Below are 14,235 nucleotides of genomic sequence, written 5' to 3'. Positions count from 1 at the left end.
ACAGCAAATCATGGGCTTCCTCCTCAGACACGCCACAGTGACTCTGACCATATCCAAGAGGCTACGTTTTCTAACTTGGACATTTTTAGTGTGGAGTATGAAACTATTTCCATTTTAATAAACAGGAACCAATTCAAGAAGAATGAAAATGTAGTATATCTGAGCACCAAGATTCTAGATTGGCTTAAAAATCTAAAAGCAAAACAAAGAGAAGTCTAATACTGACAATACAGCAAAATCTTCTTTTTGAGTCAGAATCTCACTCTGTCGCCTAGGCTGGAGCGCAATAGCACGCTCACACCCACCCCAGCGTCGACCTGCTGGGCTCCAGCAATCCTTCCGCCTCAGCCTTCCAAGTAGCAAGAACTACAGGCATGCACTCCGACACCCCGGCTAATTTTTTGATTTATTGTAGAGACGAGGTCTCACCAAGTTGCCCAGCATGGTCTCAAACCAGTTCAGGCAATCCTCTCGCCTTGGCCTCCCAAAGTGCTGGGACTACAGGCTTGAGCCACAGCGCCTGATTGCAAAATCTTAAATACAGAGCTGACTCAGAAGCATTTTATCCATCCAGCTGCAGGTAAAAAAAATGGTGCTGGCAAGAATGAAAACAGCCCAAAGGTCCACAAGCTGACAGCCCTCTCCACACTGCTGTCCAGCAGGCTAGCACAGCCCCCAAAAGCCATGTAGAAAAAACACAACTTGAGAGCACACCATTTCATTAAGTACAACAACAACAGTGTTGCTTTTTGCTCTCCACAGAATCTTAAACCACTACAAGGCAACTTCTCTTGGAAACTAAATGAAGATTCAGGGTTATGTGACCAACATGAACAAACATCCTTCTGAGAAGCAAGGCACCTGCTCTTGTGTAAGTTTATGCTGAAGCCTGAGCAATATTTCACCCAACTTCAGCACCCTGACAGACTCATGTGTTCATGACTGAGGTGCCTCACAACCACAATATGACCACATTGTGGTCAACATGTCAGACACTTGGAAGGTCTGGGACCTATCCAAAATCCACACACAGGAAGGCGTCCTGGGTCGACATACCTGCCTCATCCTTCTCACAGCCATATCTGCAGATGACAGACCCACAGCAGCAAGGGGCTGCAGCAGCTCCCCTCAACTACTGTAGGGAGAGTGGTCAAGGGCCTCTCTAAAGACTGGCAAGTGCCCCATGGCCAGACAAAAAGGCTTGGCCACAACCCTGGTAGGAAATAAGACTTTACTACAGACATCATCAAACAGAAAGAAGTTCAGATCTTAGCATTATTTAGCAAACATCTTCCTGAGTACAACTGAGAAGCAAGGCACTTGCTTGTGTAAGTTTATGCTGAACCCTGAGCAATATTTCACACAACTTCAGCATCCTGACAGACAGACCCATGTCCTGTGAAGGACAAGCAGGAGCCCTGCTGGTGCCATATGCTCCTCTGTACAGATACAAAGCTCCAGGGTTGAAAGCGCCACTGTCCAGAGCCAGCCAGCAGGGACCAGGGATGCACTAAGGGGAGAAAAAAGATGTGAATTAAGCCGGGCTTGGTGGCTCAGCCTGTAATCCCAGCGTTTTGGGAGGCTGAGGTGAGTGGATTGCCTGAGCCCGCGGGGTCGAGACCCACCTGGGCAACTTGGCAAGACCTCATCTCTATAATAAATCAAAAATTAGCCAGGCATGGTAGCGCGCACCTGTAATTCCGGCTACTTGGAAAGCTGAGGCGGAAGGTTCACCAGAGCCCAGCAGGTAGAGGCTGTGGTGGCCGGGAGCGGCCACTGCACTCCAGTCTGGGCGACAGAGTGAGACTCCAACTCAAAAAATAAAAAATAAAAAAAAGATAAATGAGCCAGGTGCAATGGCTCACGCCTATAATCCCAGCACTTTGGGAGGTCAAGGTGAGAGGATTGCTTGAGCCCAAGGGTTTGAGACCAGCCTGGGTAACTTGGTGAGACCTCATCACCACAGTAAATCAAGAAAACAGCTGAGCATGAAGTGTGTGCCTGTAGTTCCAGCTACTTGAAAGGCTGAGGCAGAAGGATCACCTGAGCCCAGCAGGTCAAGGCTATGGTGGCCGTGAGTGTGCCACTGCACTCCAGCCTGGGCGACAGAGTGAGACTCTGACTCAAAAATAAATAAATGAATAAAAATAAAGATAAATGGACAGACAGACTAAATCTTAAAAACCAAAGCTAACAAAAGACAACATCAGGCCATGATGTTAAGGAAGCCTCCACCCAGCAGCAAAGTGGGTGTAACACCATTCTATTGGGGTAGTTATTGGAAAAAGTAAAGCTGTGTCTTATCTGTGTCCCAAGGGTAGGGCTGTTCAGGACACACTAGACTCTCAACCCAGGCCTCAGAGCTCACAGCCTCTTCAGGGCACCACAGACCACATGCAGGAGGGCACCTCCACAGTACCTTCCTTCCCAGGTAGATAAATTATAAACTCCCCTCACCAGACCTCTGGCCAGGTAATAGTGTACAAAGTGCTTCCAGGTGATTTCTTTTCCAGGATCTCGAAAATATAAGTAGAACAATCCCATGGCAACACCTGCCCCAAAAATGACCCGATTTCGGAAATCCTTGTCGTCCCAGGGGAATTCTCCCTGTGGAAGAAAAGATGTCATCTAGTTAAAGAAAGGCGTTTTCTTCAGAAAACTGGCTATTTCCTTTTTCAGACATTATTAGAGAAGTTGTACAAGTCCTCCCCTTGTGACACTACATGATGTGGCCTTGGTCCCTCTTGTGAGGAAGACCCTTACATGGTGCATAAACACACTAGAAGCCCCAGGAGAAGCAGAAACCACAGAAAGTGCTGCTTTTGGAGTCATTATTACAAGAGTTCTCTCATATCTGGGTCTTTTAAAATTCAGATAGAAATCTCAACACATCTTTGTAAATTTACTTATTTGAAACTTTGAGCTCATTCAACAGCTTGTCCCTAAACAAGCAGAGAGACTGCCATGGGTTTGAATGTATCTATCCCTCCAAGATATTCATGTCGGAACTCAACTGCCAAGTGAAAGTATAAGAAGTGGGATCCCAGCACTTTGGGAGGCCGAGGCAAGAGGACTGCCTGAGCCTGCAGGTTTGAGACCAGTCCGGGCAACTTGGCAAGACCTCGTCACTACAATAAATCAAACATTAGCCGGGTGTGGTAGCATGTGCCTGTAGTTCTGGCTACTTGGAAGGTTGAGGCGGAAGGATCGCCAGAGTCCAGCAGGTTGACACCGGGGTGGCAATGAGCATGCCACTGTACTCCAGTCTGGACAACAGAGTGAGACTCCAACTCCAAAAAAAAAGAAGAGGTGGGGCCCTTAGAGCTGGGCAGGGTGGCTCATGCCTATAATCCCAGCACTTCGGGAGGCCAAGACGGGAGGATTTCTTGAGCCCTGGAGTTCAAGACCAGCCTGGGCAACATAGCAAAATCCTGTCTCTACAAAAAATTAAAAAATTAGCCAGGTGTGGTGATGCATGCCTATAAGCCCAGCTACTCCGGATGCTGAGGCTAAAGGATCACCTGAGCCCAAGAGGTCCAGCCTGGGCAACAGAGTGAGATCCTGACTCAAAAAAAAAAAAAAAAAAACAGAAACCAAAAAGTGGGGCTCTTGGGAGGTGATTAAGTCCTAAGGGTTCCACACTCATGAACAGGGACTAGTGCCCTTATAAAAGGGCTTGAGAGGGAAAGTTCATCCCTTCCACCATGTGAGGACACAGGGTTTGTCCCCTCTGGAGGAAGCAGTGTTCAAAACAACATCTTGGAATCAGAGGTCAGGCCCTTAACAAACAGAACTTACCAGTGCCTGACCTTGGACTTTTCAGCCTCCACAATACATTTACCCTGCTTATAAATTATTCAGTCTAATGTATTTTGTTATAGTATCAGGAATAGACTAAGACAAAGTTCACACAAAACACTCTTTGGGGAAATGGCAGGTGTCTGGGTCTTGTCTTCAGATGCATACAAACCTTCTGAATCTGTCTCCACCAGGCAAAGTCATCCTGCTTCCCTCCTCTCTTGCTTCCATCTCCCCCAGGCCCAGCATTCTTTGGTTTGTCTGTTTCTAAGAGAAAAAATCTGACTTCAAATAACAATTACATATAATTTTCCAGAGAAAGAGAATTCAGAGAACAGAAAAACTCTTTCCAACAAACAATTTTATTTATTTATTTACTTATTTATTTATTTGACTCTGTCACCCAGGCTGGAGTACAGTGGCACACTAACAGCCACCATAGCCTCGACCTGCTGGGCTCAGGTGATCCTTCTGCCTCAGCACTCCAAGTAGTTGGAACAACAGGCATGCACCACCATGCCTGGCTAATATTTTGATTTATTGTAGAGACAAGGTCTCACCAAGTTGCTCAGGCTGGTCTCTTCGAGCTCTGAGTTCAGGCAATCCTCTCACCTCAGCCTCCCAAAGTGCTGGAATTACAGGCATGAGCCACTGCATTCAGCCCAACATACAATTTTAATAACATTAGTGCGTCTGGAAATAAACAGAGAAAGGGAAAAGGAAGAGGCTGGGGAAATATTGCTGAGAAGTAGCTTCGGTTACATCTAAAAATCCCTACAATCTCACCTTGCTGGCTCCAGAACTGAGTTTTAATAGCTTTTTCTTGGCTAGCAGTCCCAAAATTGGCTGTAATTAGAGGAAGGAAAGAAGGGAAGAAAATAAGGAGTTCGGGCTTGGTGGCTCAGCCTGTAATCCCAGCACTTTGGGAGGCCGAGGTGAGCGGACTGCCTGAACCCACGGGCTCGAGATCCACCTGAGCAACTTGGCAAGACTTCGTCTCTACAGTAAATCAAAACAATTAGCAGGGTATGGTAGCACGTGCCTATAGTTCCAGCTACTTGGAAGGCTGAGGTGGAAGGATTGCTGGAGCCCAGCAGGTCGAGACTGCGGTGGCCGGAGTTTAGATGACAGAATGAGACTCCAACTCAAAAAAAAAGAAAATGATAAGGCAAGCTGACACAGGTGGTCCCACTTCTCAAGAAAACTGGGGAAACACATTATCTGCTCTAAGCAGAGCCTGCCTCTCCTGTGGCCCCTGTGTACCCTTGTGACTTATATAAGCTGTATTGCAGAAGGGGAGTCCCACGAGCCTCTTCCTGTAGCATTCATCAAAGTTCCAGAACAAAACATGCCATGATACTGCACCCTCTTCACGGACACACTGCCACTCCAACAACGTCAAAATAATACCATGAAAGCCTGGAAAAGGCAAAGAGACCCCAGGAATAACAAAACATATTATAAGACAGAGTGAAATTTTGCACAAATCTTAAGGACAAAATATGAGTCTTCAAAGAAATGTTCTATTGGTAGCAAGGCATATCACCATACCTCCCAATGTTTTTATGTATTTGTTCCTATTCCGTGTTCATGGGTACCCGAGCAGGAGACATTTCACGGGAGAAACACATCTGATAAATACTGATTTCACCAATCCCAAAACCCAATCCACATCACCAAATCAAGATACAATTTAAGAGATTATTTTCGAGGATTTGGTCTCAACAAGCTGAGAAGGTGCTGAGAGACAAAGACAAGAAACAGTGATGTGGGAGCAATGGAGAACATCCACAGACAAGCAAAGGGAAGAAAATGTCAACATTAGACACTTGCAGGCCCACTTGCTTGTCACTTCCCAAGAAGATCAGTTCAAAAATTTATGAATGCTTTAAAAATACTCAAATGTAAAACTTGACAGTCTGATTTGTCAAACTGACCCTTTTACCTTTTTTTGGAGCTGTTGATTTCTCTGAATCTGTGTTTCTTTCACTCCTTTTAAAGTACTTCTCAAACCCTTAGAGGAAAAAATGATAAGGTTCTAGTACTTTAGAAGAAAGAATCACACTCAGAATTGCAACAATACTGTCAAACTGGAATAGAAAAAGTAAGAGACTAACATCCACCCTAAGCTCTAATATTGAGACATGTGCTGGGGAGTGCCTGCCACTCTCTGGAGACACAGGGTATTCAGGGGTTCTGTGAGCACTGTGCCTAGACACTGAACACTAAGTTCAGGCCCATGGCCTTCTCTGAAGGTCTCCAAATGGACAGAAGTGCTCTAAGCTAAGAACAGGCTGTACATCATCTCTGTTTTATTTCCCAAACATGAGGCTTGGCTGGTCCACAGGATCAGATATGCAGAAACCAAGGTTTGTTCCCATGCCTTCCAAAAGATTCACCTAGCAACTTTCTTCTGAAAGAGTTTCTCTTTCACCAGCTTCACTATCAAAACCATAAAGGCAGAGAAGGTGCTGTATGCAGAGTGGCTCAGTATGGAAGCCAGAAAAGGGATGGAACGGGAGCACACAAGCTATTATGCTTCTCGACCCCTGGTCAATCATTGTGGGAGACACACTCTGAGGAAGCCATGTGTGGTCCCTGTACTCTACGCTGCTAATGATGGTAGAAGGAAGACAGGTACCTTTGGGTGGTTTTGAACACAGCCACTGGGAAAATGATGTCAGTCTCGCCTGCAGATTCAGCTGCAGAAAGCGGATCCCCTGGAGGCACTGAAACAGGAGACAGGATGATTAGCTTATTAGCTTCTTCTGGTATACAGTGCAGCACTTTCTCACAGCATTACAAACCACTAGAAAAGTCAGGATGCAGGCCAAGGTGTGAGTTTGCTGCCTTTATTTATCTGCTTAAATATCCCATTAAAAATATGATCCAGCCGGGCTCGGTGGCTCAGCCTGTAATCCCGCGCCTTTGGGAGGCTGAGGTGAGTGGATTGCCTGAGCCCGCGGGTTCGAGCCTGGGCAGCAAGACCTCATCTCTACAATAAATCAAAAATCAGCTGGGCGTGTTAGCGCATGCCTGTAATTCCAGCTACTTGGAAAGGCTGAGGCGGAAGGATCGCCGGAGCCCAGCAGGTCGAGGCTGCGGTGGCCCGGGAGCAGCCACTGCACTCCAGTCTGGGCGACAGAGTGAGACTCCAACTCAAAAAAAAAAAAAAAAAAAAAAAATATGATCCAGGCTGGGCACAGTGGCTCACACTTGTAATCCCAGCACTTGGGGAGGCTGAGGCAAGAGAATTGCTTGAGGCAAGGAGTTCTAGACCAGCCTGGACAACATAGTGAGACCTCGTCTCTACAAAAAATAAAAAAATTAGCCAGACATGGTGGCATGCACCTGTAGTCCCAGCTACTTGGGAGGCTGAAGCTGCTGTGAGCCATGATCATGCCCACTACACTCCAGCCTGGGTGACAGAGTGAGACTCTGATGCCAAAAAAAAAAGGATCCAAACGGGATAAACAAGAATTCACCGCAGAAACACATAACACATTTTTATAGCTACAGCTTCCAATAGCCAGCAAACAACCCCACAAAAGGTTAACCATTTCTTAGTAACTGAGGCAATTTTCATAACCTAAAATATTACAGCTTCAAAAACAAACATGATTGTAAGATTAAAATCTAAAATCGGGTAAAATTAAAATATGACTCATCTTTCATCAGCCAAGAGGTTGGTTTGTTTGTTTTTTAAAGATGGGATTTCAGCCCGGCTCAGTGGTTCACACCTGTATTCCCAGCACTTGGGGAGGCCGAGGCAGGAGGACAGCTTGAGGTCAGAAGCTACAGACCAGTGTGGGCAACACAGCAAGATGCCTTCTTTGTAAAAAGTTATTTAAACAAACAAAAAAGCTGGATGTGGTGACTCACACCTGTAATCCCAAAACTTTGGGAGAACAAAGTTTTGATTGCTTGAGCCCAGAAGTTCAAGACCAGCCTATACAACATAGCAGGACCATGTCTCTACAAAAACATCAAAAATCAGCCTGGTATGGGGGCATGCACCTATAGTCCCAGCTACTTAGGAGGCTGAGGTAAAAGGATCACCTGAGCCTAGGAGACTGAGACTTCAGTGAGACATGATTGTGCCACCGCACTCCAGCCTGGGCAACAGAGTGAAACCCCAACTAAAAAAACAAAAATCCCCAATTCTAGGAAAACAGCTAATGTCAAACAGTTTGAAGAAACCCCACACACACACATCCACACACACCCACACACAAGAACAGAAACATGCAAATACAGGTTCTTCACCTCCCTGTCCCATGACTCAACCCAGCACTCCAACCAATCCATGATCTTCACACTTCAGCCCACACCAAAACCCTTAAAATTCCTAGCCTCAAACTCCTCCGAGAGACATGTGAAGTTTCCTCCTACCTTCCCGATCAGTGGCCCTACAGATTAAAACTTTCTGCTGTCTCGGGTACTGACTCGCACACATTGGGTTATACAGGGGCCTGACTAAACCCCACCTCATTCCCTTCTCTTCATTCTCCGTTACTCTTATTCTGCTTCCTTTCCCTTCATACCTCATATAACCACCTAGCATTCCCTATACTTGTTGGGTTATTGTCTGGTTCCTCTTTATACAGCATATAAACTCTTCAAGAACAAGGACAGTGTTGGCAGCCCACAGAATTAAAGATGGCATGCAAGTCTCCACAACATAAGCTTCCTTTGAGAAGCACTGACTGTTAGATTTTTAAACTATAAAGCATCCTAGTACTTGCGGAGGCTGAGGCGGGAGGATCACTTGAGGTGAGGAGTTCAAGACTAGCCTGGACAACAAGCGAGACCTCGTCTATACAAAAAATAGAAAAAGTAGCTGAGTGTGGTGGCACACGCCTGTAGTCCTCACTGCACAGGAGGCTGAAGTGAGGGGATCATTTGAGACCAGGAGGCTGAGGTTGCTGTGAGCTGTGATCGTGTCACTGCATCCAACCTGGGCAAAGAAGGAAATCCTGTCAAATGAAATGAGCTATAAAGCAAATTGCTACCACCTCTCCAGTCTTTGCATGTTCCCCTCAGCCCACAAATCCTAAAGTCCCCAAAGGTTAGCAGCCATGGGGCAAAGCCCTTGCTTGTCTTGTTCACAATATACCCCGATCGTAGACTGTCAACAGGTATTTGTCTAATAAATGAGATAAGGAGGAACGATTCAAACTGGAAAGGAACTCAAAGATCACCCAACTTCCTTCATAAAGGGGTCCACAGCAGTCCAGTGATTCGACTCATTTGTCAGTATACTGCTAACTTTCAACACATGTTAACACCCAGAACAGCCCTCTGCAATGCTGAAATGCCACAGGGCCACAGATGAAAGACTCTTTTCACTTATATTGCTAGAAACAAAACTATTATGCAGTTTCCCAAATGAATGGAGATGAAGGAGGAAAGTTTATTCCTAAAAACAGGACAGAAGAACTCACAGAACCCTTCTTCCTATTTTACTACTGTCTGAAAACCATGATACCTTTCTGGGATCAAGATTAAAAAACTCTACATCAGTGCATTAGAAAAAAAATTCAATATGACTGCTGCCTGCTGGGATGTATAAATACAAAAACAGCACAACCTTCAAACATGGAATATTCTATATGTTTCCTCTTCTGTAAAATAGGATTATAAACCAAGGCAGCGGCATGCCTGTAATCCCAGCTACTCCAGTGGTTGACACAGGAGGACCGCTTGAGCCCAGGAGTTTCCCAAGAGTTTGAACCAGCTTGAGCTCACCTTAAAAAAAAAAAAATGTTTTTAACTCTTTGCACTCAGAGACATCTTGAAGATCACCTACCAGCAACCTGACTGCACTTTTTTTATAAAATAATGAAAAACAAATAATTTCATATTAAATAGTATAGCGCTGGAACCAATCATTTTATTATAACAATATTGGGTTTATAATGGAATTTTGGACACTGAGGAACTTATTTATGACCAAAAAAATCAAAACTTTAGATCTTAAATTTTTTCTGTATGGTAATATGTGAAACAACCACCAACATGCACTGCAGGTCCACTGATAGGTTTGCAGTACTAATTTGTTGGACATTTTCCACCTGGTGTTTTTCTGTTAGAAGTTTTCTTCCTCCCATGTTAATAATATATAATTTATTGTCCAGTCTGTTGTTCGAAGATGTGGAAGGATGCACTCATGATTCCTGAAAACTACTTCTCAGCTGATCAATCGTATCTCAGGATATATTCTGTCACTTTATTTGCTTCTTATGTGCAATTTGAATGAAAAACTTAAAGGAAATATATTTTAAAAATTTGCGCTAGCCCGGCTCAGTGGCTCACCCTGTGATCCCAGCAGTTTGGGAGGCCAAGGAGAGTGGATTGCCTGAGCACATGGATTCGAGACCAGCTGGGCAACTTGCTGAGACCTTGTCTCTACAATAAATCAAAAATTAGTCGAGCATGGTAGTGAGTGCCTGTAGTTCCGGCTACTTGGAAGACTGAGGGGAAAGGATTGCTGGAGCCCAGCAGGTCCATGCTGGGGTGGCTGTGAGTATGCCACTGCACTATAGCCTGGGCGATCGAGTGAGACTCCAACTCAAAAAAAAAAAAAAAAAAAATTCTAAATGTGTCCTGTATAATCATCAACAATCTTTTTATGTCCCCCGAGAGGGAACATCAGACAGGTTTGCTAGATTTACATGTCCCCTCAGAAGGGACATCCGGAAGCAGAGTTAAATAACATGATAAAATAGGGTTGAAGGCCGGGCTCGGTGGCTCAGCCTGTAATCCCGGCACTTCGGGAGGCCGAGGTGAGTGGACTGTCTGAGCCGGCGGGTTCGAGACCAGCCCGGGCAACTTGGCGAGACCTCATCTCTACAATAAATAAAAAATTTCGCGACCTGCCTGGGCAACTTGGCGAGACCTTATCTCTACAATAAATAAAAAATGAGCCAGGCGTGGTAGCGCACGCCTGTAGTTCCAGCTACTTGGAAGGCTGAGGCGGAAGGATCGCCGGAGCCCAGCAGGTCGAGGCTGCGGTGGCCGGGAGCGGCCACTGCACTCCAGTCTGGGTGACAGAGTGAGACTCCAACTCAAAAAAAAACATAAATAAATAAAGGTAGTGCGCGCCTGTAGTTCCAGCTACTTGGAAGGATGAGGTGGAAGGATCGCGGGAGCCCAGCAGTTCAGCGCTGGGGAGGCGGTGAGTGTGCCACTGCACTCCAGCTTGGGCGACAAAGTAAGACTTCAACTCAAAAAAAAAAAAAAAATAGGGTTGTAGCAATACCTACCTACACGAGTGGTGTAAAGCTTAATTAAATGAGATAATGCACGTTAAGCCCTTAGCACCTAAGCCCTCAAGTAGTATTAGCTATTACTAGAGCGGTAGAGTCGTGCTGAACGAATGTCACTAGCGAACAGTTCACAAAACTCTTTCGAGGTATCATCGTATCCGGTGCCTAGAGCAACTGTGCGAGGCAAAGGGAGAGAATCGCTGAGCCCGGAGACTGGGGCTCCCGGAGGGGCGGGGCTCGGCGCCAGCCGCTCGCATCCGGCTCCCCGAAGAAGGGAGTAGGGAGCTGTCGGGGAACCGGCATCTGGTAAACAGCGGAATTTCGCAAGAAAAGGAAGAGGGAAGGACGAAGAGCAGGAGAATCTCAGAGGATTGAGGCACCGGGAAGTGATGGATGGCAAAGGGTCTGGGGAGGGGTAGGGGTAGCTACCGCTGCCGCCGCCGCCGCCGCCGCCGTAGGAAAGGCCGGGATGGGGCAGCTTCATCCCCGCGCCGACCGGCGCAGGCTGATGGCGTCACCGCGGCACCCAACGCAGCCTCGCGCCCGGAACCGCACACAGCACCTCCCCGCTCACCTGCCGGGCCGTGCCGAGGGCCCTCACGCCGGTCCCGGCCGTTCTGCCATCTCCTAGGCCACCGCCACATCGCCACAGCGCGGCCAGCGGACCGGCCACTGCTCGATGGCCGGCCGCAGTCGCCAGCCGGTACAACATCCCCCTCCCCCGACCTCGCGCCACACGGGCGCGCGCACGCGAAGTGGCAAATACCTCATGGTGGCGCCACACCCACGGGGCGCAGGGCGGTGTCGCACGTGCGCAGTCGGGCCACGGCGCGGGCTGGGGCACCTCCAACACAGGTGTCTACTGCATCGCCTGACCCAGGATCCGCACAGGAGGGCTGTCTCGCCCTGCCCCGACAACTGAGCGCAGAAAGCCCAGCAACTGACTCGAGCTAGCGCCGAAGGGACTCGAGTACCTTTAGACTTATCTTAAGTTGGGCATCTCCAAAGACACCTATATCTGGGGTCCTTCCTGGGAAGCGGCTCGCCAAAGTGACGCCAGCTCTCGCCCCGTCCTCTGTTACCGGTGTCTTTTGTTACTCTACACCCGGCCACGTTTGCTCCGTTGTTCTTCCGGACAAAGGAACTGATGGATGCACGCTGTGCCGCATTGTTCCCCTCTTGGACTTTCGTTTGTTGGGTTGGTGAGTTGGTTGCTCTCTGGAGCCACAGAAACTCACGCCAGTCGGGATGTGCCCGCGGGGCTTGGACTCCGATTGACGCCAGCGAGACTCCTCGGAGTCGAGAATTAAGCAGCCTGTTTCTGAGCACCGGGGCTGGGCAGACCTGTGATGACGCTTGCACGTATCCAGGGGCATCAGCCTCAGCCTTTTTGCAGCCTCATTTTCTGTTTCCCAAGTTCTGCGAGGGAGCGTAGTGTAGCCACAGCCTTCTTGTACCTGAGACGGCTGTGATTTTATTACGTTTGGGAGTCAGAAATGCCCGGGGAAAGGCCTCTCAGTACAACGGTCATCCCTAATGCCAAAAGGGAACGGAAAGCGATAACCCTTGACATCAAATTAGAAGTGTTAAGGCGATTCGAAGTAGGAGAAAAGCTCAGTCAAATCGCAAAGGCCTTGGGCCTTGCTGTGTCTACAGTGGCGACCATCCGAGATAATAAAGAAAAAAAGCGAGTTCACGAATAGCTACTCCTTTGAGAGCCTCTCGGTTGACTCGCCATAGGAGTGCAGTAATGGAGAACATGGAGCGATTGCTGAGCATGTGGCTGGAAGACCAGAGCCAGCGAAATATGCCCTTGAGTGTCACTATCATTCAGGAGAAGGCTAAGAGTTTGCTAGATGATTTACAGCGTGAACAAGGCGAAAACTCTCAAACGGAGAAGTTTAGTGCAAGTAAAGGGTGGTTTGTGAGATTCTAGGAGCGCCATTGTTTGCCCCACTTCAAGATGAACAGTGGAGCTCCTGGCAACAAAAACCTATATCCAGAAGTGCTGAAAATCATCATCAAAGAAGGTGAGTACACCCCCCAGCAAGTCTTTAATGTAGATGAGACAGGACTTTATTGGAAGAGAATGCCTGAGGGAACATTAATTTCCGAAGAAGAGAAAGCTGACCCTGGGTTTAAGTCATCCAAAGATCGCTTGATGCTGCTACTTGGTGGCAATGCAGCTGGGGACTTTAAGTTGAAGCCCTTACTAGTGTACCACACAGAAACCCCCAAGGCTCTGCAGGGGTACTTGAAGCCCAATTTGCCTGTGATTTGGCGCTCCAGCAGAATGGCTTGGGCAACCAGGAGCATCTTTCATGAATGGTTCACATACTTTTTTTACCCTGCCATTGAAAAATACTGTGCCCAAAATAATCTCACCAACAAAGCATTGCTTATCCTAGACAGTGCACCCTGCCACCCAGTCAATTTGAGTGATCTTTCTGATAATGTAAGAGTAGAATATCTTCATGACAGTACAGGTGATTCATTCCAGCCCACAGGTCAAGGTGTAGCCTCTGCCTTCAAAGCTCATTACCTGAGAAGGACTTTTGAGCACATCCTAGAAGCAGCAGGTGGTGAGGATACGGTTATGATCAGAGAGTGTTGGAGAAACTACAACATCGTGGATGCTGTGGACAACATTGCAGTTGCTTGGGAGGAGCTCAAACCAGCAATAATGAATAGTGTGTGGGAGATTTGGCCTGAGTGTGTTCAGTACCAGAGTTTTTCCCAGACAGATACTCTTGCACAGTTTCAAAAACACATTGTGACCCTTGCTAAGAATATGGCCTTTGAAGAGGTTGCAGAGGCTGATGTGGACCAGTTGTTGTGGTCCCACGAAGAAGATCTCTCAAACGAGAAACTGATGCAGCTGGAACAGGAATGGGTAGCCGCAAGAGAGAAGAGTGAAGATGCTCCACCTGTCCTACGTCTGCTAACCACAGGAAAACTGTCAGCAGCCTTCTCACATTTCGAAGCTGGCTTGCAGGTCCTTACTAGTAATGGCCCTAATGATGAGTGGAAACTAAAAGTTTCAAGAGCAATCAATGATGCAATAAACTGCTACCGGGAATTATACAGTGAGAAAAAGCGTCACTCACAGCAACTATCTTAGTTCATTTTTCACTTTTTTTTTTATTATAAGTTGGAGTCTCATTCTTGT

At 47.1% G+C, this 14,235-nt stretch overlaps 2 protein-coding genes across 2 annotated transcripts in view; one reads left to right on the top strand and one right to left on the bottom strand.

The window, feature by feature from the left end:
- LOC103251467 (AFG3-like protein 1) overlaps window positions 1–11,778 on the bottom strand; it is a 29,082-nt gene extending 17,304 nt beyond the window's left edge. The window contains exons 1-5 of the mRNA XM_021708563.1: window positions 11,641–11,778; window positions 6,440–6,527; window positions 5,744–5,812; window positions 3,971–4,059; window positions 2,458–2,607 (exon numbers count right to left, since the gene is read on the bottom strand). Of these exons, the coding sequence (XP_021564238.1) occupies window positions 2,458–2,607; window positions 3,971–4,059; window positions 5,744–5,812; window positions 6,440–6,527; window positions 11,641–11,778 (534 nt within the window). The remainder of the gene's footprint in view (window positions 1–2,457; window positions 2,608–3,970; window positions 4,060–5,743; window positions 5,813–6,439; window positions 6,528–11,640) is intronic.
- Window positions 11,779–12,562: 784 nt separating this feature from the next.
- On the top strand, window positions 12,563–13,107 carry CENPBD1 (CENPB DNA-binding domain containing 1; the record flags this gene model as incomplete). Its single annotated transcript, XM_008050046.1, is given in 2 exon segments — window positions 12,563–12,746; window positions 12,749–13,107. Coding segments are annotated over 2 exon segments (543 nt in total), but the record flags the coding sequence as incomplete, so codon positions are not given.
- Window positions 13,108–14,235: the final 1,128 nt, after the last annotated feature.

Source organism: Carlito syrichta, unplaced genomic scaffold (genome assembly GCF_000164805.1).
Source record: "Carlito syrichta isolate Samal-C Ts95f unplaced genomic scaffold, Tarsius_syrichta-2.0.1 Scaffold142937, whole genome shotgun sequence".
In the NCBI taxonomy this organism is placed as follows: Eukaryota; Metazoa; Chordata; class Mammalia; order Primates; family Tarsiidae; genus Carlito; species Carlito syrichta.
The sequence above is the reverse complement of the archived record's forward strand: the minus strand, read 5'-3'. Positions and strand labels throughout refer to the sequence as shown.